Here is a 25,565-nt window from a genome sequence, read left to right on the forward strand (position 1 = left end):
ATCTATAAGAAAACAGGCAAATCAACAATTAGAACTAAAGATTTCAATTCCTTCTCTCGCAATAACTGATAAATCCAGTACACAGAAAGTCAGTAAGCATATAGAAAACCTAAACAATATCTAAATTCACTTGACATTTATATAATATTTCATCCAAAACAGCAAAGTACACATTTTGAAGTGCAATATGAAGATCAATAATATTTGATGCCATAAAACAGTCTAAATAGATACAAAAACTTTCAAGTTATACGAAGTATTAGAAATCAGTAACAGAAAGAAATCTTTAAAAATCCTGGGTAAGTACCAGAAGTAGAATTGCCAGATCATATAGTTCTATTTTGAATTTTTTTGAGGAACCTCCACAATATTTTCCACAGTGGCTGCACCAATTTACATTCCCATCAACAGTGTAAAAGGGTTCCTTTTTCTCCACATCCTAATCACTTCTTATTTCTTGTCTTTTTGATTCTAGCCATTCTGACAGATGTGAGGTAATAGCTCACTATGGTTTTAATTTGCGTTTCCCTGATGATTAATGATGCTGAGCATCTTTTCACGTACCTGTTGGTATGCCTTCTTTTGGAAAAATGTCTATGCCCATGTTTAATTAGGTGATTTATTATTGTTTTTTGTACTAAGTTGTATGCGTTCTTTATATATATTGGATAGTAACCCCTTATCAGATATATTATTTGCAAACATCCTCTCTCATTCAGACTTTTTTAAAACTCAAAGAAGCCCTATTTAAGATAAACAGATATTAAAATGCAAATTTTAAATAGAAAATCCAATCAAAGCCTAAAACATTAAGTTTTGAATGGAGAATCAGACTTTAAAAAACAACAACAAAACCACCTGCGGTTATCCCCTTCTGCAAACTATATATCCATATAATTAGGACAGAATAACTGCTTGCCTATAACTGGCTATGATCAGTAGAAGGTTTCTTAGTTGTTTTTCCATAATATCAGCAACACAAAGTTACAGAATCCACCAACTGGGTATGCATTCTATCCCACAATCATCCCTTTTAGCAGGAATATAAAGCATACATATTCTCCTCCAAACTAACTAGTTCATTTTGAATCCACTTACAATATGAAGATGACCACCTTTATTATTACCCCACAGAAAAAAAAAAAGGTCACCCAAAAAATCCTTCCAACTTCTTACCTTCCACTCCCCCTAAATGTTTCTAGTTTCCAGCTTTCTTCACAGGAACCAAGTACCATTCCATAAAACACACATAACAGTCTGAGAATAACAGTAATAATAGGATTACTGAAAACAGCTCATGGGATTTTGGGGGGTAGTTCTCACTGTCCTTTCAATATATCCCAAGAAGGCCAAAAAAACAATTACTATAAAGTAGTCAAATGAGTAAAGTAAAAAGTAAAATGTGAGTGCCTCTCTGTATGGTTTTGCCACCAACTGGACAAACATTTGCATTAAGATTTTCTATTTTACTTTTGATATTTAGTAATTTCTTTTTTCATTTTCATTCCATTTTATAACTATATAAAATATTTACATGACTTCGAAGTTAAATCTACACAACAAAGTACGTTCAAAGAAGTCTAGCTTCTATCCCTGGTCTCTCCAATATATTCTTTACACACAACCCTTCTTCTACTCTTGGTAGTCATTTTTCTGGACTTTATGGTTTATTCTTCCATTTCTTAAAAATATAAGCCAAAATGTGTATTTATACCACTCCATATCTTGGGTAAACAAGAGCACACTACACATATATTTCTCCACTTTTTAAACTTAATATATCTTAGAGATCATTCCATAGTAGCATATATATATTCCTCATTCAGGTTTTTGTTTTGTTTTTGGCCTCTTTCTCATTATTTGAAATAGCTGCATGGCATTACATCCTATGTATGCACCAGTTTGTTTAATCACCTAAGTGATGAAGATTTGGGCTACTTCCAGTTTTTTTTTATTCCAAATAATGATCCAATGAATAGTCTTGTGTATATGCCTTTCCACAGTTTTGCTGGTGCATCTGTAGAATGGATCCTCAGGAGAATTGCTGAGTAAGAAAGCAAATGCTTACATGATTTTGTTAAGATACTCATGAACTCCCCTCCATAAGGTCTGTATTTGAATTCACAATGTATAAGGACATTTCTCCACAAGATTATTAACAGAGTGTGTTTTTAAACTTTTTGATTTTATCCCTATTTGATACATGAGAAATGGTGTCTCTATGTACATTTATTTTGCATTTCTTGAGTCATGGAGGACACTGAGCATCTTTTCCAAATAAAAGGTATATATATATATATATATTTATTTTTTTTAATATATATATTTATTTTTTTTAGGGTTGTTAGCCTTTTTCTTAACATCTTTTTATATTTGGGATATTAGCATCTTTTCTTTGATGTAAGTTATACTTTTCAAGTTTTCACTTGTCCTTTTATTCTGCTTAAGGTTTTTTTCTGCCATGTACAACTTTTAATATAGTCAAATAATCAGTCTTTTCATGATTGCTTCTGGATGTTAAATCAGAGAAGTTTTCTCTATTCCTAGCTTAATTATGTTTTCTTCCAGCACTTGAATGGATTCATAGTTTACATTTGATTCTTTGATCCCTTTGGAATTTATCCTGATATTTGAGGTAAACTGGGGATTTTTTTCCTCTGAACTCTTCTTATTTCACTCTACTCTTCAATTCTGAGCACTTTATCCATTTCCATAACAACTGGGTCACATTTTGCATTCAACAAATCCCCATGGAGGACTTAATTAAATATCTGAATCTCATACTTGCTTTCTTCTTTTACCTCAACGAAAACTGCTCCATATTTTATCAATGATGACATAAAATGTTCACTGCAAGGATCAAATATATATAAAAGTATAATAAAAAGGTAAAAATTATTTGATATTCTATTATCCTGTGATAATCATCCCTATGTTTTTGTGCCATCCTTTCATGTCTCTGTGTATCACACATACATACTGTTGCTTTCTAAGAGTATTTTACAATAGGATCTCATTTAGCTTGTGGGTGCTTATTATTCTTTTAATAAAAGGTATTTTTCCTTTTAGTTTTTCCTCCTCAGATTTCCGAATTCCTGAAGCCTTTAAAAATTAATTTAACACATTAGGCATCAATTTCAACTGAATGTCATTTATATAATGAACACTGCTTTGTGACAGGAGCATAATATGGAACAGAGGCACACAGATAAGCTTTTCCTAGAGCCTGGTAAAAGATACAGACAAGCAAGGAGGTGAGCCATTATGATACAGTGGGATAATTACATTGGGGACATAGAAGAGCTTTAGGGGAGCAGACAGAGGATGTCATACCCATATCTGAGCATGTGTATGGGGAGGGAGACATCAAAAGCACACTTCATTTCTCAACTGAGAATGGGAAGACTAATGTGAGTTATCCAGATGAGGGGGAGGATAGAGACATGTGTTTCAGGTACTTGTAAATACTGAGAAGAGAGAGGGTGATTCATTCACAAACTAAGACTCCACCACAGAGATAAAAAATTAGAAAGGGAAAAAAAAAAAGTGCTGATAAGAAGGGACCAGAAAAGTCACACTGGGAATGTATCTTGGGAATAATAGCAGAGGGTGGGGGTGGGGGTGGAGAAGAATGGAGACAGATCAGGGCTCCCACTGTAACAATTAAAGAAGCCATATATATTTTTATAAATTCAAGCTTGGACCAAGCAGAGGTTCTCCTATGCTGGAGAAGAAACTAGCAGAGCTTTTAGTGGTTCATGGGACAGAAGTAAGATTTTTGAAACTTAAGGACTCTCAACCCTAGTGTCCCATGGAAGATTTACTTACTTATGGACTTGTAAGGGAAGCTGGGGAACTAGGCCTAAAACTTCAAAGGGCAGAGGTAAACTATCCTTCATACTGTGGAAACATATCATAGGAAACAAAGGCCTGCTATGGGGGAAGAGATCATGCCACAAACACAAGCAAGTCTTCCTTCCTATGAAGACGTTCACCAGATTCTGCAGTTTCATGAAGCGGAAAGCTGAAGAGGTTTATCTGAAAACCACTGAATGGCAGATTAAAATCAATTATTTGGGGACGCCTGGGTGGCTCAGTGGTTAAGGGTCTGCCTTTGGCTCAGGTCATGATCCTGGAGTCCTAGGATCAAGTCCCGTATCAGGCTCCCTGCATGGAGCCTGCTTCTCCCTCTGCCTGTGTCTCTGCCTCTCTCTCTGTGTGTCTCTCATGAATAAATAAATAAAATCTTTAAAAAAAAATTAATTATTTCAGGGATGAAGAGAAAAAGACCCTCCAGCCTCTCAATTAAAAGCCTGGGAGAAGCATGTCCAAGGAAAACAAAAAATTAGAGATAGACTGAGTCTTATTAAAACTGCAGCTACCTTAATCCATCCTAATCCCAGAATGAAGTGAAATGATCAACCTACATATGTACAACTAGATTGCCAAAGGGGGATAAAAGAAACCAGTTAAATCAGATTATGTAACAAAATCTTATAAATCAGTAAGACAGTTCCATAGAAATGAACAGAAACTTTGAAAAAGAACATTATCTAAATAGTCTATAAATATATGGAAAAAGTGAGTATCATTAATCACTAGGGGGAATACAATTAAGACTACAATGTGATTTGACTAAATGTCCACCAGAATAGTTAAAGGGAAAAAAAACACAAACAATACCAAGTGTTGACAAGGATATAGGAAAAAGCAGACTGCCTCAAAGAGTTTAAATTGGTGCAACATTTGAAAACTCTTCAGCAGTAACAATTCAAACTGACCATATGTAAACTCTATTACATACTAGTTTCCATAGCTGCTGTGACAAATTACCATAAATTTGGTGGTTTAAAACAATATAAATGTATTATCTTGCAGATCTGGAGGTCTGAAGTACAAAACTGATCTAAGCCAAAATCAAGTTATCAACAGGCTATGTTCTTTCTGATGGTCCTAAAGGAGTTTTTCCTTGACTTCTCCACCTGCCTAAACCACTTGGCTTGTGGGCCCCTTCCAGCAGTTGTATTATAAGCTCTAACTTCTGTTTCAATAGTTACGTCTCCTCTTCTGACTCTTCTGCTCCTCATACCCTTCTAAAGGCCTCTGTGATTATACGGGGCCCACCCAGATGATCCAGGACAATCTTTCCATCTCAGAGCCACAAATCACATCTGCAAAATCCTTTCTGCCACCTAAGGTAACACATGCAAATCTCTATGAGGCATGTAATTCTGTCTATTACAAGTACCTATTTTCCATTCCCAGGTTTTTTCCCAGTAAAAATGGACAGATTTCTCATAAGAGCATTACTTAATATAGCTCAAAATATGAAATAACCCAAATGCACATCAGTAATATGGTGGATAAATATATTATGGTATATTCACAAAATGGAACATTTTACAACACTGATAATAACCTACAAATGCATGCAACTATATAGAGGATTCTTAGAAACACATTGAGTGAGAGGTATCAGGCAGCAAACATAAGAGTTACAATATGGAAAATTTTATCTGCATAAAATAAAAATTTAAAAAGAATCTATGTCATTAGAAATGAGTGAATACTCGTCATAATGGAGAGTGCCTGGCAAAAACTAGGAGACCTGAGGGGAGCTTCTGGGTCAGGTAATACTTTGTTTCTTGATCTTTTTTTTTTTTTTTTAAAGATTTTATTTATTTATTCATGAGAGACAGAGAGAAAGAGAGAGAGGTAAAGACACAGGCAGAAGGAGAAGCAGGCTCCACGCTGGGAGCCCGACGCGGGACTCAATCCTGGGACCTCAGAATTACACCCTGGGCCAAAGGTAGGTGCTGAACTGCTGAGGCACCCAGGGATCCTATTTCTCGATCTTGATGCTGTTCTTCATTTTGGTTACACAGCTATATTAAGGTTTGAAAAATTTATTTAGGTGTATAGTTATGATACTCAACCTTTTTTTCTTTATGAGTCTGATACTATAATAAATGACTTTTTAAGAGTAATGCGGGGGTGCCCAGGTTGCTCAGTCAATTAAGTGTCTGACTCTTGATTTCAGCTCAGGCTATGATCTCAGGGTTGAGGGAGCACTGTGTTGGGTTCCTTGCTCAGCATGGTGTCTGCTTGTCCCTCTCCCTCTGCTCCCCGTCTACCACCTGCTCACACACTTTATCTCTAACATAGATAAATAAATACAATCTTTTAAAAAAAAAAAAGGAGTAATGAAAAATCAATGAAAATTTTTTAATCTTTTAAGGTTTATTTTTTCAGTTTTATTGAGATATAATTGATTTGTAACATTTACTAGTTCAAAGTGTAAAATATAATGACTCTGTATATGTATGTATTTAATATATATATATATATATATACACACCAATAAAAGTAACAGACATAAAGCTTAGAAGTCATTTTGGAAATAACTATCACCCAAAGATAATTAAGGCAGCAGATATCCTATAGAAGCTTTTTTGAAGTTTCAAGGTGACAGGTTCAATCAAGCTCCTTGCCTTTTTAATAAAGTACACTCATTGTCTAGGATTATATTTTATCAAATCTAGTAGAACTTCTTTTTACTAAGCATGAACATTTATTTTTTTTTTAAGATTTTATTTATTTATTCATGATAGTCACACAGAGAGAGAGAGAAAGGCAGAGACACAGGCAGAGGGAGAAGCAGGCTCCATGCACCGGGAGCCCGACGTGGGATTCGATCCCGGGTCTCCAGGATCGCGCCCTGGGCCAAAGGCAGGCGCCAAACCGCAGCGCCACCCAGGGATCCCTAAGCATGAACATTTATAATCAGAAAGAACATGTTCCTAACTAGGAAAATTTCCCTTTAGATATTTTCTGCCAAAATATTCCTTACTAAGGCAATCTGTTACGTGCATAATCTTCAACTCTGCAGATGGTTGTATTCCTTAATATTGCCTGTCTATAATTTTAAGAAGTACTATGGTACACTTCAGGGACTGTATGTGCTATATAAATGGAAGGTGCTTTACAAACAACTTACTTTGGAGTTCTCCCAGAGGAAGTTATTAATGCTATCAGAAGTAACAAACTACTCTGAATGTGAAATACTGATGGAATCTTTTGCCTAAAAATATTATATTTCCTCTCAGTGGCTTCTTTAACTACACAAGCTAGATAGATTGGTCCCATAATTTAAGAACTGAAAAATATTTGGATCTGATCATTAAAAGGCAGGTCACTGCTTACTTTGATGAGAACAATTTCAATAGAATAGTAAGATGGCCAGAGTACACCTAGTTGAGAAATCAACAGTATGAAAATGAAGGCAAAAAAACAAAAAACAAAAACAAAAACAAAAAAACCACCAACTACTCTTTTGAGAGGTTTGGATAAAAAGAGCAGAGATCAAATAGTAGCTAAAGAGGAACTCTCTAGTTTTAGTTTTTACTAGATTAGAGCAACCTGGAGGGGTTTCCTATCTGAGGGGAAGAAATCAACAGAAAAGGAGAAACACAAGATAGAACAGAGACTTATGAATGGTGTTGCTGTGAGCAAAGGGTACACAAAGCAGGCAGTCACTGAAGGTGAATGGGCAGCTCTGGAGAATAAGACTGTTACCTCACACTCAGACCCACAGGGAGAAAAGAAGGCTTTCATTCAGAGGGAAGGGACAGGATATTGAAAGAGTTTCCTAATGACCTTAATTATCTTGATGACCCAGGAGACAAGGCTGGTCACCGAGAATGAGCAAAATGGGAAAAAGAAGAGCATGTAAAGAACGCCAAAGGCTTATAATGGTTAAGGATGATAATGCAGCACATGACCAAAGAGAAGTTGAATGACAGTAACTGTTACACATGCACATACTGTATAGTATTTTGAAATGTAGTTTTAATCATTACTCTTAATACTAGCTGAGATACTTCTGCTTCTGGCAAGGTGGAGTAGCAGAGACCAGATTAACCTCCTATCTGAAACAACCAAAACAAAACAAAACAAAACACCAAACTCACAACAGACAAAATATATAAAATAATGGTTTTTGAAACACCACACATTAAAAGATGTGTAATAAAAGACAGTGATCTCTTGAGGCATAGGAAATAAATGAGATAAACCTTACAACCATCCCAGTGCCACTGGGGACTTACTAACAAGTCACAACAACTCAGTCTTCTAGCCCTACTCACAGGTGCTGCTTTCTATCAGAAGCTAAGTCAGGATGCCAAAGCCACAAGCTCCAAACAAGCCCCCAGGATCCAATATAGAGTGGTCTGATCCAGTTTAGACGCTGTGCTAACCGTCCAGATGACCTCATCTAACTGTAATAAGAAAAAACACACCTAACAGCCCATGACAGATCACAGACCATGACAGATCCAACCGTGCACATTTAGGGGAAGAAAAGAGATTATACCCTTGTTCAGAAGCCTCCTCCCTCATCCCAGAAAAATTCCTCTGTCAATTTGCTTGCCAGCCCCTAATTACCCCAATCCTATAAAACCTACTTGGAGAGAAGGTACCCTTACAGCATGAACTCCCCTTCTCCATTCTATGGCCACTGAATAAATTATGTGCTTGCCATCAGTTACTACTTTGTTAGTTGGCTATTTGGCAAAAGGTATTGAGTAGGGAAAGAACCTCCCACTTTGGTAACATCAGCTTATTTCCTACCAGGGGCTTCTAGCCTACAGCACTGGCAAGAGTAAGAGACTCCTCTACACCTTCTGTCCCCAAGACCAGGAAAACTGAAGCAGCTAGAGTTCATGGGACAGAACACCAGAGAGAAGAGAACTGCACATAAAGGATTAACCAGAGATCTGCAAATGGTCCACCTTGCGTACTCAGCAAAACACTACTCATCCTATGTGTGTGAAAAAAGTTCCAGAGTATGGGGGAAGAACCTATGCAGGATTAGTTAGAATATCCATTACTCACGCAAGACTGCGAAGACTGCCTGTTCCTGAAAGCCAGGTTGGAAGACCTTATAATTCAGAGAATCTGGTAGAGTACTAAGGAAAGTATTGCCTCAGTAGTGGAAAATAATTAGCTCAAGACTAAACACTACTCAAGCTAATCTTAAAAGACTCAAAAAAACCCCAAATTGCTTCTAAGTAATTTGACAGTATCTAACAAGAATATTTACAGGAGATAAAAGTGTCCAGTACCAGACATTGTAAAAATTTAATGTCTTATAACCCCCCAAAATTATTAGACATGAAGAAAAGTCAGAAAAAAACTATCCATAAGAAAATTCAATCAGATCCAGAATTGACAGACATGACTGAATTAGTAGACAAAAACATTGCCTTTATAGCTGCACCTCCACTCAATATCTGTGTGATTTATTCGCATGAAGTTTACCTTATACAATTTCTACTAAAAATGTGCCAAATCAACTGGTAACAAACAATATTGGAAGGTGAAATTGGTTAAAGGTCTGAAAGTTTTCAAGTATGCTAAAGGCTATTTTCTTTCATATATCCCTGTCATTGAGCAAGAATATTCAAAATAGAAACTAAATTTTTACTCTACAGAAAGAAAATACTGACTACAACAACTCCAAGATTTCAAAAAAAGGTTTTATTTATTTATTCATGAGAGACAGAGAAAGAAAGAGGCAGAGACATAGGCAGAAGGAGAAGCAGGCTCCAAGCAGGGAGCCCAATGCAGCAGATCTCAGCACTCCAGAATCACGAAGGCAGATGCACCCAACTGCTGAGCCTTTTGGGTGTCCCTCAAAAAAAGATTTTAAATGATAAAGTACATTTAAAAGAAAAGATTTATTTATTTGTTTATTCATTTATTTTTAAAGAGAGAAAGAGATATAGAATGTGTTGGGGGGAAGGGACAGAGGGAGAGAGACTACTCAAGTTGACTCCCCGCTGGGCTTGATCTCACAACTCTGAGATCATGATCTGAGATAAAAATCAAGAGTTGAATAGACGCTTAACTGGCTGAGCCATCGAGGTGCCCCAAGTACACTTTTAATAAATGCTTAAAAACAGATACTTTGCAACAGCCATAAATGAGCTTTTCACATTAGTTTTCACATTAGCCTAAAAACTGAGTTTTTAATCAATTTTGTAATTATGCTTACGTATTTTGTGGGTAAATTTACATTCTTGTATTTTATTTCTAGTATATTAGTACATGCATTCCATTAAATGCAATTGACTTATGATTTAAAAAGTTAAATATTAAAGAAAACTTCTTTGAAAGTTTTCATGATTATTGTTTTCATGAAAACCCGTTACTTTCATACATGGTGTGAAAAACTATTGAAAGTCTATATTTACATAATATTGTATCTGAATATTTGAAAAACTACCTACTAAAATCATTCATAAATTTTAAATTTATTTTTTAATTTTATTTTTTAATTTTATTTTTTATGAATTTTAAATTTCAAACACATCAATCTCAAAATGCTCATTTAGCAGGAAAACTGTTAAATACTAAATCAAAGGTATAGATATATAGATGCTTTTTCACTATTCTTCCAACTCTTCCAGATGTTTGGAAAAATAGCAAAGTGGCATGCAGCTAAAATACTGTTTATAGGTAAATTTGCAGCGTAAACAAATTACAAAAGGAAGGTTTTGTACAAAACCTTTGTACAAAAGGTACAAAATACTGTTTATAGGTAAATTTGCGGCGTAAACAAATTACAAAAGGAAGGTTTAAGTCAATAATCTAAACTTAATCTTAATAAAATGAGCAAATCAAACCCAAAGCAAAGCAAATAAATAATAAACACAAGAGCAGAAATCAGTGAAATTGAAAATAAAAAAGACAAAAATCAATGAAACCAAATGTTGTTTTCTGAGAAGAAAAATATAACTAATAAACCTCTACTTTTAATTATTAGGAAAAAAAGAAGAAACTAATAATATCAGGAATACAGAACATTAATCATATTCCACATACATTCAAAGGGTAATTAAGAAATCATTGCAAGCAACTTTATGCCAATAAATTAGAAAACTTCAATGAACTGGATAAATTCTTTGAAAGATATAAACCACCAACGCTTACCCAAGAAGAAATAATGGAATAATCCTTTATCTAAGAAAATAGTTGAATTTGTAGTTAAAATCTTCCCACCAAGAAAATTCCAAGCCCAGATGACTTCCTTGGTAAATTCTACCAAACATTTAAAGAGGATTAATGCCAATTTTACATCAACAGCTTGAGAAAGCTGAAGAGGATGGAATACTTTTCCACTTATTCTGTGGGGTTAGCATTACCCTGATACTCATAATGGAAAAAGACATTAAGAAACTAAAGATTAATATCTTATACACACATTCAAAAAACTTTACACTTATTTATCAGTTTGAATTCAACAACATATAAATAAGATAATATATCATGACCGTGTGGGGTTTATCCAAAAATACAAGGTATTAACACATTAAAATAACTAAATCTATCTGATCATCTCAATGCATGCAGAAAAGCACTGTAAGAAAATTAACAGCAATATTAAAAAAAAACTCTTAAAAAACTGAAATGAAAGGTAACCTTCCTCAACCTGATTAATGGCATCACTGAAAAACCTGCTGTTAAGATATTAAAGGTGGACTACATGCTTTCTAAGATTGTAAACAAGGCAGAAACTACTTCAGTTCTACACTACTGCAAGTGCTAACCAAGGGGGAAAAAATGAAAGGAAGCCAGAAAAGAAGTAAAACTGTCTTTATTTGTAAACTGTATGATTATCAACATAGAAAACATTAAGAAATCTCCAAAAACTACTACACTAATAAGTATGGGTAGCAAAGTCAAAGATAAGGGATAGTACATGAAAGTCAATTTTATTTCTATATTCTAATAATGAACACCTGTAAAATTTTTAAAATACCATTTACAGTAGCACTGAAATATATGAAATAGTAATAAATTTAAGAAAAGATCTGCTAGACCTGCACACTAAAAACTATATAGCACTGACATGAGACCTAGATCAATAGGAAAATATATACACTCACAGATTGAAGACTCAATATTGTTGAGATGTGAATTATCACAAATTGATCTGTAGATTCTTTTTTTTTTTAAGATTTTATTTATTTATTCATGAGAGACACAGAGAGAGGCAGAGACACAGGTAGAGGGAGAAGCAGGCTCCATGCAGGGAGCCTGACATAGAACTCGATCCCGGGTCTCCAAGATCACACCCTGAAGCCGAAGGTAGATGCTCAACCACTGAGCCACCCAGGCGTCCCTAAATACCAGTTTTCATGCACTTTTATCTCCATATCATTAAGGTGTTTTGAGAAGTAATTTTCCCACTGTTCTAAACTATCACACTATTCTTGAACAGATGTTGGTTATGTTTTAAAATATATCTGTTCGATAGCAAAATACTGATGACCACGTGTTTTCAAATTTGAAACATTTTCCTTTTGCAAAATGAAAATAAGTTTTCCCATTAGATAACCAGTGAAAGTCTATATGGAAAAAATATTTTCATAGGTACCCTCTATGCTACAAAAGGCACTGCAAAGATTCTACCCTTTTATGATCATCATTCAGTTATTTATTCATGAGCGACACAGAGAGTGGCAGAGACACAGGCAGAGGGAGAAGCAGGCTCCATGCAGGGAGCCCGATGTGGGACTCGATCCTGGGTCTCCAAGATCACGCCCTCAGCTGAACGTAGAAGCTTAACCGCTGAGCCACCTAGGCGTCCCTCATCATGTAATCCTAATCAAAGTCTCGAGACATTTTTATAGGAACAAGTATCTGATTCTGAAATACATATGGAAATGCAAAGGGCCTAGAATAACCAAAATTATTTTGATAAATTAAGTAAAATAGAAGAATGTATGCTTTAGTGATTACAAATATACAGATGCAAAGAAAAATAGAAAAAACAAAATCTAGAAATAGTCTTGCACATATATAACTATATGATTTTCTACAAGAGTGCCAGGGCAGTTAATGGGGTAGGGTATAATCTCTTAGATCGATATTCAAAGAAGTAAACCTGACCCTTATATCTCACACCATATAAAAAAATTAACTTCAAATGAACACAGTAAAATTTCTGGAATAAAATGTAGGAGGAAATACTTTTGGCCTTGGGTTAAAGATTTCTTAGGTCGAATAGAAAAGGAAATTATAAAAGAAAAATTGGTAAGTCTGACTATCAAAATTAACTTTTATTATTTGGAAAACACTGTTAAGGAAATGAAAAGGCAAACCACAGACAAAGAAATATATTTGCAAAACACATCTGAGAAAGTAATTTTGAGAAACACATGATGAAGAAGACGCAAAGATGCCTAATGAGCATGTGAAAACGAGTCATCATTAGTCTTTAGGCTAGTGGAAGTTAAAACCTCAATGAAAATTCACTATGCACTCACAAGAATAGCTAAAATTAAAACAATATCATGTATTGATAACAATGTAGAGCAACTAGAGTTACAAAAGATTGTTAATGGGAATGCAAAATGGTACATTCATCCTGGAAAACAGTTTAGCAGTTATTTACAATGTTAAACATATAATCATCAAATGACCAGGCAATTCCACTGATATATTTAACCAAGAAAGAACACATACATCTACAAATGACTTTTTTTAAAAAATTTATTTATTAAAAAAAAAAATTTATTTATTTATGATAGTCACAGAGAGAGAGAGAGAGAGAGAGGCAGAGACACAGGCAGAGGGAGAAGCAGGCTCCATGCACCGGGAGCCCGATGTGGGATTCGATCCCAGGTCTCCAGGATCGCGCCCTGGGCCAAAGGCAGGCGCCAAACCGCTGCACCACCCAGGGATCCCTACAAATGACTTCTATGTGAACAACTGCAGTAGTTTTATTTGTGATAATCCAGTTGTCTCCCATCTGGGGAATGGATAAACAAACTGTTGTATAATCTATACAAGGGAATATGATCAGCAATAAAAAGGGACCATAGGTAAATGCAACAACATGGATGAATCTTGCAGTAATTATGCTGATATGAAAGAACACAGCCTGTGTGACACCAGTTTTACAAAAAGCTAGGGAAAGCTAACTTATACTGACAGCAGATCATTACCTGCCAGGAGCCAAGAGCTGGGAGTAGGTGATTACAAAAGCACCTGTTGGAAATGTCAGGAGTGACGGAAATGTTTCCTATCTTCATTGTGGTGGTAGGTAAAAGGATAAAAATGACTGTTAAAACTCATAGAATTTTCTGCTTATAATTAGTGAATTTTACTGTATATAAGTTGTATCTCAAATAGCTGACCAAAATAGATACCTATGCAGGGAGATGCACAACATTCTCATAGTGCAATCTGTAGAAGTAAATGGAGTGAATCAGTCCTAAATCCACCCTCTGCTTAGGCTCTATTTGGCCACACCAATGAAGACATCCTCTATGGTCACTGCCTGGCTGCATACTTCCTTAGAAATAGCAGTAGGGAGGCAGCGGCACATGGGTGGCTCAGTCACTGAAGTGTCTGACTCTTGATTTTAGCTCAGGTCTTCACCTATGTGTTAATGAGATCAAGCCCTACTCCAGGCTCATGCCTGTAAGATGGAGCTCTGCACGGGGCTCCACACTAGGTGTAGAGCCTCCTTAAGATTCTCTCTCTCCTCTCTCTGCCGCCGCTCCCTCTCTTTCTCTCTTAAAAAGAAAAAAATATAGTAGGGAGGCAGGTAGTGTGGTTTATTCAACTCTGGATTGCCAGTGACTAAACAGTGTTTACATCTACTAGGTACTTTTGGTAACATTAGTAAATAAGAATTTATACACAAACTCCTAAAACCCTTTTACATTCACTGATTAGGCAGGCAGTACCATTATTTCATGACAAAAAAAAAAAAAAAACAAATTTTGGGGATCATGTTTGAATAAGCAACTTTTAATTCATGATGAAGGTATTTCATCTGTTCATCAAATCATCATTTTTAATAAGTAAATTATGAAGTCTTGTATTTTAATACCTTTTAGTTAGAAAGTAATTCTATTAAGCATCAACTAAATTCTTCAGAAAAAAAAAAAACTAAATTCTTCAGTATCAATTGCTTTACATCCTTTACATAGGAAAACTTCAGAGTTTCTCTATGTTTGAATTATGGAGAATTCACTCATTCTTCTAGAGAATTTTATTCCACAAGCTAATTATAAAAAACATAAAAATTAATTTATTGTTTATAAAACTGAATATATGGCTAACATAAAAAATGACAGCCAATGAGTTTTAAAAAGCTGTGTTTTATAAACCAATAAAGCAAAATTTGACATTACATTTTAAGGCATTTGGAAAACCTTGAATGAAATTGCAAAATAAATAGCATACTTACAATCTGTAGCCATGCGAAATTGAGAAGAAAGTGCTTGAGTAACTGAATTCCAAAAAGTGTACAAAATTTCAGGTTGTCCATCCTATGACCCAAAATGAGGATGTATTCATTAATTATTAAAAATTGTAATAGATAAGAAAATATATTAAAAATTTATTAAAAATGCATTTAAGTGAACTTTTCTAAGACATCTAATTATCAAACAATGGTATTATTAAGTAACTGAATAGAAATATATAGATGACTTCAAACTCCTAACTATAGTAAACAAAATGACAGTTGCTAGAGGGGAGGTGGGTGGAGGGATGGGGCAATTGGGTGATGCAATGAGCACTGGGTGTTATATGCAACTAATGAATTACTGAACACTACATCTGAAAGTAACAATGTACTATATATGTGGGCTAACTGAATTTACATTTAAAAAAAAGAAATATATAGATGAATCAAATTATGTCTCATGTTCTCATGTTCAAGTAATCAGTTATCCTTCTCTGCTGTGTGAACTTGGGCAAGTCATTTAATCATTCTGAGCCTCCTTCCATCTATAAAATGGTGATGATAAGAGTACCTACATTTCATTGCAATATTATTTTGAGGATTAAAAATTTTACAAAAGTGTCGGGACAGTCCCTAATATATAATAAGCCCTCAGTGAATTTAGTTATTATTATATAATTATTACCATCTTCCTTACATATGCAGAAGACAATTGTGTGACCATAACAAAATGATGAACAAAGCAAGCTTAGATCTGGAATGAGCACCAGAGTATAATCCATCAATTACAAGAGAGAACTGCCTAAAGTATAAATACAGCTAAAAAAATGTTTAGATGTATTTATTTATTGAGACAGAGAGTGAGAGAATGAGCAGGGCAGGAGTAGAGGGGGAAAATCTGTCAAGCAGACTCTCTGCTGGGTGAGGAGCCTGACTTGGGGCTTGATCCCACGACCCATGAGATCATGACGTGGGCTGAAACCAAGAGTTAGGCACTTAATTGAGCCACCTGGGTGCCCCAGTTAAAAAAAAGTTAAAAGTCACAGAAATTACTACTACTCAGAACAATACTTCATTCAACTTTGAATAAATGTTTTAGAAAGTAATTACTAAAAAGAAAAGAGAAATATTAGTTCAAAAAGAAGATAAAATACTTTATTTAATACTCTTAAAACCAATTCATACTTCTAGAAATTTTACCAAGTATTTTTAAGATATTTTTATATGTGTGGTATACAATATCAAATCGCTAATATTCTACTTTTGAAGTACAAAAATGACAATTCATATGCTTAGCCCTAATAACATTAATAAAATGTATCTAATATTCAAATATGTCATAAAAATGAAAAAGCTCTAATTGGTTTAGTTTTGTGCTTACAACAAATAAAATTCCAATTTTTTTTAAAATTCCAATTTTGGGTTATAAATGAAAAAATAAGTAAGGAAAGTACTGATTTCTTACTTTTATACCCATACATACATACTTCTATTTTCATTATTTGTTTCTTTAATAAATTTTTTGCTTTGAATTCAACTGAGTATTGTATACCATAAAAAAAAGGCAAATCAAATAATTGTTCACTTCTTACACATTGATCAGAAAATAGATTCAGAGTCTCAAGATTCTATGTAATAAGTATATTGCATATCATGCACCTTAAAGGAAATGTTTTTACATTAAAAAAAACTTTAAAAAATATTAACAGAATGAAGGACAAAAAACACGTGACCTTCTCAATTGATGAGTATTAGTAAGCATCTGACAAAATTCAACATGTTTTCATGATAAAATCACTCAAAAAGCTAAGAACAGAAATCATCTGAACATAATAAAGGCCATATATAAAGAGCCCAGCAAGTACAGCCAAATGGTGAAAAACTGAAAGCTTTTTCCTCTAGATAAAGAAAATCTGATGATTAATTCTACACACCCATACATACCCTTAGGAAAGAAAACTTGGGTCAGTCTTAAGAATACAAACACAAAATTCTCAGACATGAAGGCAAATTGATTTCAACAGGGTATTGAAACAATTATTTGAATTATCTTAACAAATAGGATTTATGTCCACAATATAAGTATTACTTTTGTCTCCAATAAGGAAATCCACAGAATAATTTAGCTAAGTGAATTAATAACCTTTAATAAAATACTTAATACCCAAACCTCATATTTTAAAAAAATTCATAGAAAATGATGCACAAAGTGTTAATTAAAAAAACACAAAATTTAGGGCTGCCTGGCTGGTTCAATGAGTAGAGCATGCGACTCCTGATCTTGGGGTTGTGAGTTTGAGCCCCATGTTGCATACAGAGATTATTTTTAAAAATAAAATCTTAAAAAAAATAAAAACACAAAATTTACTATCTTAACTCTCTTTATGTGTACAATAGTGTTAACTTTATGTAGCTTATTGTACACAACAGACCTGTAGAAATTTTTCATCTTGCAAAACTAAAATGCTATACTTATTGAACTCTTTTCTTTCAACAACCACCCATCCTACCAACCACCTATCTATCTACTTTCATTTTCTAAGAGTGTAACTACTTTGGTATACCTCATGCAAGTGGGTTATTTTATTTTTTGGAATGGTTTATTTATCCCAATGCCCTCAAGTTTCACCCATATTGTAGCATGCAACAGGATTTCCTTTTTTTTAAGGCTGAATAATATTCTTTGGTGTGTGATATTCTCTTTATCCATTCATCCATCAATGGACACTAAGACTGTGTCTGTCTCTTGGCTATTATGAATAATGGTGCAATGAAACACTGGTGAGTAGATATCTCTTCCATATCCTGTTTTCAATTCTTTTGGATATATATCACCAGAAGTGACATTGCTGGATCATATGGTAATTCCATTTTTCAATTTCTAAGGAACTTCTCATACTATTTTCCTCAACAGCTGTGCCATTTACATTCTCATCAACAGTGCACAAGGTACCAGTGTTTCCTTATCCTCACCAATACACTGTTCTCTGATGAATGCAAGGTGATATCTTATTATTTTGATTTGCATTTCCTGATGATGAGTGATGCTGGGCATCTTTTCATAAGCCTGTTGACTATTTCTATCCTATCTTTGGAGAAATGTCTACTCAAGTCCTTTTTAGACATTTTTAAATGCAGTTTTATTTTTGCTGTTGTTGAGTTGAGGGAATTCTTTACATATTCTGGACATCAATTCTTATCTGACCCATGGCTTACAATTACTCCGTATGTTGCAGTTTCATTCCGTTGATTATTTCCTTTGTCACACAGAAGTTCTGAAGTTTAATGTGGTCCCTTTGGTCTATTTTTGCTTTTGTTGCCTGTGATTTGGGTGTCATGAAATCACTACCAAATCCAATTTCCTGAAGACATCTCCTTATGGTTTCTTTCAGGAGTTTTATAACTTTAGGTTTTATACTTACGACTTTAAATCATTTTCAATTAATTTTTGTATATGGTATAAGGTAAGGGTCCCTTTATTTCTTTTGTACAAGGATACCCAGTTTTTCACAGCACCATTTGTTGAAGAGATTGGTGACATATACTTTGTGTGACCTTCTTTATTCTATCTAGCATCTTTTATCTGAAGTTAATACTGCCACTGTTTCATTTGAGAAATGTTTGTCACTCCATTTATTTTTACTCTATATTGTTTGCTTTTGATGTGATTCATAAATAATGATTTTATTTTTAAATGCAATTTTTGTCTTTTAATAAGAAATTACAAACCAAATATGTTTACCTAATATGTTGTTCTTGCTTTTATCATTTCATTTTACGCTTCTTTGCATTTCCTTGGTTTTCTGTTTTTGTTCTGTGGATTATTTGCATTTGTTTTTATCTCCCCTAGAGGTTTTTTTTTCTTGTATTTCTTTCAGATGTGTCATTATTCCTACAATTAACCATAAATTCCTTTGAGGTAAATCATTTTTATAACTTCATAGAACTACTGAAACAGATTTCTAGAAAAGGCAGAAATTCTTCAGGGCTTTAGAGAAATTGCCAAAATAAACAAGAAAATTTCTAATTCCTTGACATATCCTTTTGAAAGAAAATACTGAGTCCCAAATAATTGGCTACTTCTTTTTCTTAGTGACTCTGAGTCACTCAAAACTTGAAATCCATAAAGTGTTAACTTTTAACTCAGAGAACCCAAACTTTGACCAAGACATTGACATTTTTTGAATGTGCATTATGTAATAGGCATTATGGGATGTTATCTCATTTAAACCTTAAAACAACCCCTAAAATGTAAACTCCAGGTCAGCAGAGGCACCATTTTTGTCTGTTTTACCACTGTAATTTCTGCAATGAGAACATGACCCAGACATAACAGACACATAATAAATATTTATTGGGTGAATGAAAAATCTCAAAAGAAGGCATTCTTAGTCCCTTTCTAGAAAGAAAATAGGAGCTCAAAAAGATAAGATGACCTACTTAGAATTAAATAGAAAGTAGTAGAACTGAGATTCAATCTCAGTTCTGTTTGATATATTAAAAGTGTTATTCCTGGGCAGCCCAGGTGGCTATTTAGCGCCACCTGCAGCCCGGGGTGTGATCCTGGAGACCTGGGATTGAGTCCCCGGTCGGGTTCCCTGCATGGAGCCTGCTTCTCCCTCTGCCTGTGTCTCTGCCTCTCTCTCTTTCTCTGTGTCTCTATGAATAAATAAAATCTTAAAAAAAAAAAATAAAAGTGTTATTCCTCCTTGACTTACAAAGCCTTTAATGACTTGATTTTCTCAGCCTATATTTCCTGTTTCATACCACTGAGGTCAAAGATTCAACCATACTCAAATCCTTTCAGGTTCTTGAAGGTTCTTTCATAGTCTTAGTTTTAGCAGCTTTTAAAAACCTGCACCTTCTTCACAGTTCAGTTTAGGTGCCTCCTCTCTTGGTTCCCCTAGGTTTGACACACTCTGTTATATACTTCTCTAGCATCCCATATTCCCCATCATATTGATATTTTCCTGTGTGAGTAAAGGAAAAGAGTAGTGGTTAAGAAGAGAAACTCTGGAGCCAGACCCTATCACTGACTAACTGTGACTGTGGGTAAGTTAATATCTCTATTCTTCAGTATCCTCGTCTATGAAATGGAAACCCATTCGTCCATCTATCAGGAAGGTTCAATGGGTTAATTCCGACAAAGTGCTTAAAATGGTACCTGTCAGAATAAGTACAGAATATTTGTCAACACTGCTAATATTCTTTGTAGTATAAAATCAAATAACTAATATGTCTCACTGTATCTCCCAGTGACTATCACATAGTACTACCTACTATTGTTGTGATGGCCATTTCTATGGGTCAATTTAATTGCCTACTGGGTGCCCCCGGTATTTAGTCTTCACACTTTTGGTGTGTTTGTTAGGGGGGTTATAGATGAGTTTAACAGCTGAATTAGTAGAATGAGAGAAGCAGAATGCCCTCTCTAATGTGGGTGGGTCTCACCCAATCAGTTGAAGGCCTAAAAGATGTGTTTTTTTAAAAGGTTAAGAGAGAATTCTTTGTGCTTGACTTTTTCAAGCTGGAATATCAGGGTTTTTGTTTTTTGTTTATTTTTTCCTCCTGCTTTATGACTCAAACTGAAAGAGCAGCTCTTCCTGGGTCTTCAGCCTGGAGACTCTTGGGCCAGAACTATATACTATTGGCTCTCCTGGGTCTCAAGCCTTTGGTTTCAGAGTGGAACTACACCGTCAGTTCTCCTGGGTTTCCAGCCTACTGACTGAGATGTTGGGACTTATCAGCCTCCAAAATCTGAGTCAATTCTTTAAATCTTCCTCTCTCTCTCTCTCTATATATATATATATATAATCAGTCAAGTCCAAAGACTTGTCATACTAAGAACTAGAGTAAGTTATCAAAGAGGTACACTAAAAAGGATACACGGTTGTTGGAATAAGAAAGGACATGCAAAGTGCTTCAGAAAGATAAAAGAAGATGAGGTAGATTCAGATGGATGGAGAAAGTGTGGAAGATAATAATGAAAATGTAGATTTGGGAGTAAGATAGTACAACAAAGAGTTTTTATATACGTATATATGCTTCTGTATAGGTATATGATGTGCATACACACATATTATATAATTCTTCCAAAATATAAAGATATATTAATTTTATTTATCAAATAATTATCAAAAGTTTTATTGTCAAAGCCACAATATGTTACAAATAGAACCACCTGCAAAAAATAGGAAAATATACAGATATATAAAAAAATCATTTTACCTACACTTTCAAATCAAATTAGTATGTCACATAATTGCTACTAAGTATGTTGAAACAAAATTCTACTAGATTTTAATAATTCAACAAGATTTCAACTGGAAGGATATTTGATATTCATCTATTTATAACCTACATCTAATACTGTCTTACTTTCTTAGTCCAGTTGGACTGCTGTAATCAAAATGCCATAAATTTGATGACTTAAAAACAACACAAATAGTTTTCTCACAGTTCAAGAGGCAGGAAGTCCAAGATCAAAGTCCTGGCAGATTTAGTGCCTAGTAAGGACCTTGTTCCTTACAGAGGGCTGTTTACACTATAACTTCATATGGTAGAAGAGAGGAGCTAGCTCTCTGGGATCTCTTTATTGTGAAGCCTCTACCTTCATGACCTAATCACACTTCTTAAAGGCCTCACACATTGGGGGTTAGGATTTCAATGTATGAATTTTATGGGGACAGAAACACTCAGACCACAGCACTTTCACTTTCATTTTAATTCAGTGCAATCATGTTATCAGATAATTTTTGGGAAATGTTTGCAACTTAAAAAAACTCTTGGCTTGTTTCTCAGTTAGAAGTATAAAAATAAAATATACAGGAATTCTAAAACATTTATGTTGGATGAATCTGTTATTTTAGAAGAACAGCACTTTGGCTGCTTTTGTCACTAATTTTGACCTGATTAAATATACAGAGAGAAACTTAGAATGATAACATCTGGATAAAAGTGATTTTAAAGCAGATATTATCCAGTTTATCTTTATAACATGGCAACTACCATGGGTTTTCTTGATAAAATGTACTTGATTGTACCTTATTGCACACAGTAATAAGGCCCAAACCTTCAAGTAAACATTCTTGCATTTAGGTGTGGTCAAAGGGTATGGGCTCTGAAATAAAAGAGCCTTGACTTATACCCAAGGTCTGCAATATACTAGCTCTGTAACCTTGGGCAGGTCCTTTATTTTTCTGAGCTTATAAGCTATGTAAACAATAGGGATAATAATAATTTATAGAATTTATTATTAAGAAGAGTCAGGATATCTTGAGCTAGATTCCAAGGAAGACTGTAATTTACCATACAGATGGGAAGAAGAGATGAGCCGAGAAAATTCCAGAGGGATGAACAGAGCCTAAAGATGTGAAAAGTATTTTCTTTCTGTTTTTTTAAAGATTTTTTTTTTTTTATTTTTAAGTAACCTCTATCTACACCCAACCTGGGGCTCAAACTCACAATCCTGAGATCAGGAGTCACATGTTCTACCAACTGAGCTAGCCAGCTGCCCAGTGAAAAGCATCTTCTCTTCTCTGAATGTACAGTGAGCATTCAGAAAAAGTCAAGAACCAGATCCAGAAGTATCTTAATTCATCATGTAGATACCAGTGAAATATTTAAGGATTTTAATGGGAGAATACCGTGATTAAACGTGTTTTAGGTAAATCACTCTGGTAATAATGCGGAAGATGAACAATATGTAGGGTGGTGGTGAGCCTGCAGGTAAGATCAGTTATAAATTTGCTGGGGAAAAAATGTAGGCTTACTATGTCAGCAGGAAAACGGATAGGACTTGATGAGCAATTAAAAATATTCATGAAGGGCTAGGACTAAATATATCTGTATAGGACTAAGAAGTTGGGAGACTGAACAACCAAAATGGAATTTTAGACAGGGCAGCAGGTAGGCAGAGAAAGATTAACTCATTTAGACTTATGCTTCTAGAATCTATGAAGCATCCAAGTGAAGATGATCTAAGCTAGTAAATATGAATCTCTTGCTTAAGAACAAGATGCAAGCTGAAGAAATAGATTTAGGTGTTATTAGCATTTGGGGGTTGTAACAATTGTTAGCATGTGTGAGCTTTTCTACTGCTTGCATGTAGCATGAGAAGGAAAAAATGTTGAGGATGGGACCCAGAAGAAAAACATTATTTAAAGGTTGGAAGAGGAAATAATTCAGAGTAGAGAGAAAGGAGTAGGTGTAGACAGTTACAAAAAAAAAAAAAAAAAAAAGATTGGTCATAAGTTAGTAACTGCTGAAGCTGGATGATACATTATTGATCATTCTCCTGTACTTGGCTCTCTACTTTGTGTAGGCCTGAAATTTTACAAATAAATTATTTTAAAAGGTAGGTAGAGGAAGAAGAGTCAATGAAGGATTCTGAAGAGAAGTAATACCTATGAAGGAGAAAAGCATTAAGCTGAAGCAGCAGTTATTGCCTCAAAGGAGTGAAATAAGAGATGGTTATAGAAGTGAGAAGAATGATTTAGCAGTTGGGTCATCAGAATGAATTTAACAAGAACTGTTTCAAAGCATTAGAAACTTGATTTCAGTGGTTTGGAGCAAAACAGAAATAAGAAAGTAAATACACAAAGTAGCTTACTAAAACTGGGGCATGAAAAGAAAAAATACTTAGGTGGAGATAGAGGACCAAGGATTTTATTTTAATTTTGGTTTTAAACAGTAGACCCTTGAGAGGAAGTAGCCAGGGAAGGATGGTATTGGAGAAACCAGAGAACATTCTAGGAGAGGGTTAAGATGTAGAATATAAAACAAAAGGAGAGGGATAAGTCTGCTGTGGGGGGTGGGCGGGAGGATAAGATCTATCTCTGAGAGGAAATGAGAGGATCTCCTTCTCTAAGGATCAGTTTAGATAAAGAGTTGATAAATTACTGTGCTTATTAGTAAGAGAAGGTCAGAGGGAAGCAGAGGGAGTTAAGATCAAAAAAGAAGAGAAAGTAAAAGACTGAGCAAAATTCTGTGCCAGAGATCTCTTTGGAGAGATCATGTTATAAATAAGAAAGCCTGCAGACTTGATCAAAGAAACCAAATATATATGAATTTTAAAGTAGCTCTTAATTATCTTCTGGATACAAGGAGAGGAATCCTGGTGAGGCAAAGAGAAGGCAATGAAAAATTCTTTCACTGGAAAATAGCCTTCTGGGAGAAACATTTTGTTGTGTCAATTATAAAAAAAGGCAGAAACAAACTCAGTGGAGACTTCAAGATGAACACTATAGAGCAAAATGAGAAAGTCTATACAAAACAATTTTAGCTGAAGTCAAAATATTGGCTTTTATATGTATATTATTCAAAGAAAAAGAATAATACTTTTGGTACATTCTACTTTTTGTTTTTAAAAATGGGGGATTTGATTAAAGTGGTAGTGGGAGGTAGTGAAAAGTAGATTTCAGATACCTTTTGAAGGTAGGACTTGATATAAAATGTATACAGTTAAACAGAAAACTATATATAAAGTATTAACAGATTATCTCTGGGTGATACGATTAAATATGACTTTTTTCCATTCATTTTAATTTTGGGGGAGGTAATTGGATAATCTTTTTTTAAAAGATTTTTTAAAAAAGATTTTATTTATTTGACAGAGAGAGAGAGAGCATAAGCAGGGGAGCAGTAGAGGGAGAGGGAGAAGGAGGCTCCCCACTGAGCAGGAAGCCCAACATGCAGCTCCATTCCAGGATCTTGGGATCTGACTTGAGCCAAAGGCAGATGCTTAACCAACTGAGCCACACAGGCACTCCTATATAACTTAATTATAAACAGCATAAATTTTTGATGTAAAATATACAATGCTGAAATAAATATGGCAAAAAAGTAAAGTTCTTCAAATTCAAATCCCACACTCTTCCTTTGAGAAGAGGAACTCGGTACTTCGGTTAAACTACAGTACCTTTACGTGGGTTTACAAGGTTTTAAAGTCCTTTCTACATAGTTTTTTGTGTTGCTCAACTTTTTTCATTATTGCCCTTAAAAGAGAAAAAGCTAAATTAATTGCATACAAATATATAACACATATATTATGTTTATATAATTATGATGTACTTAATTTAAATTTAATGTAGTTTCTTGCTAATAACAAAAATCAGTAAGAAATAAGATTTTGTAGGGCAGGGTTGAGCTTTAGAGGCCACAAACCATATATATATAATATCTAAGATTTTTTATATCTCTACTCCTTACAAAACAAAACAAAAGAACTATTTCTCCCTCTTAGAGCCAGTATTGCCCTCATTGAGAATGCATGATTTACTAGTATTTAAAATTTCAA

General features: G+C 34.5%; 1 protein-coding gene across 2 annotated transcripts in view; it reads right to left on the reverse strand.

Annotated features, from left to right (window-relative positions):
• The window catches only part of COG5 (component of oligomeric golgi complex 5), a 286,168-nt gene that overhangs the window by 73,367 nt on the left and 187,236 nt on the right, over positions 1 to 25,565 (reverse strand). For both annotated transcript variants that reach the window (XM_025984069.2, XM_072759956.1), the window contains one exon: positions 15,269 to 15,350. In XM_025984069.2, the coding sequence (XP_025839854.2) occupies positions 15,269 to 15,350 (82 nt within the window). The remainder of the gene's footprint in view (positions 1 to 15,268; positions 15,351 to 25,565) is intronic.

The sequence above is a fragment of the Vulpes vulpes genome, chromosome 5 (genome assembly GCF_048418805.1).
Source record: "Vulpes vulpes isolate BD-2025 chromosome 5, VulVul3, whole genome shotgun sequence".
Taxonomy (NCBI): domain Eukaryota; kingdom Metazoa; phylum Chordata; class Mammalia; order Carnivora; family Canidae; genus Vulpes; species Vulpes vulpes.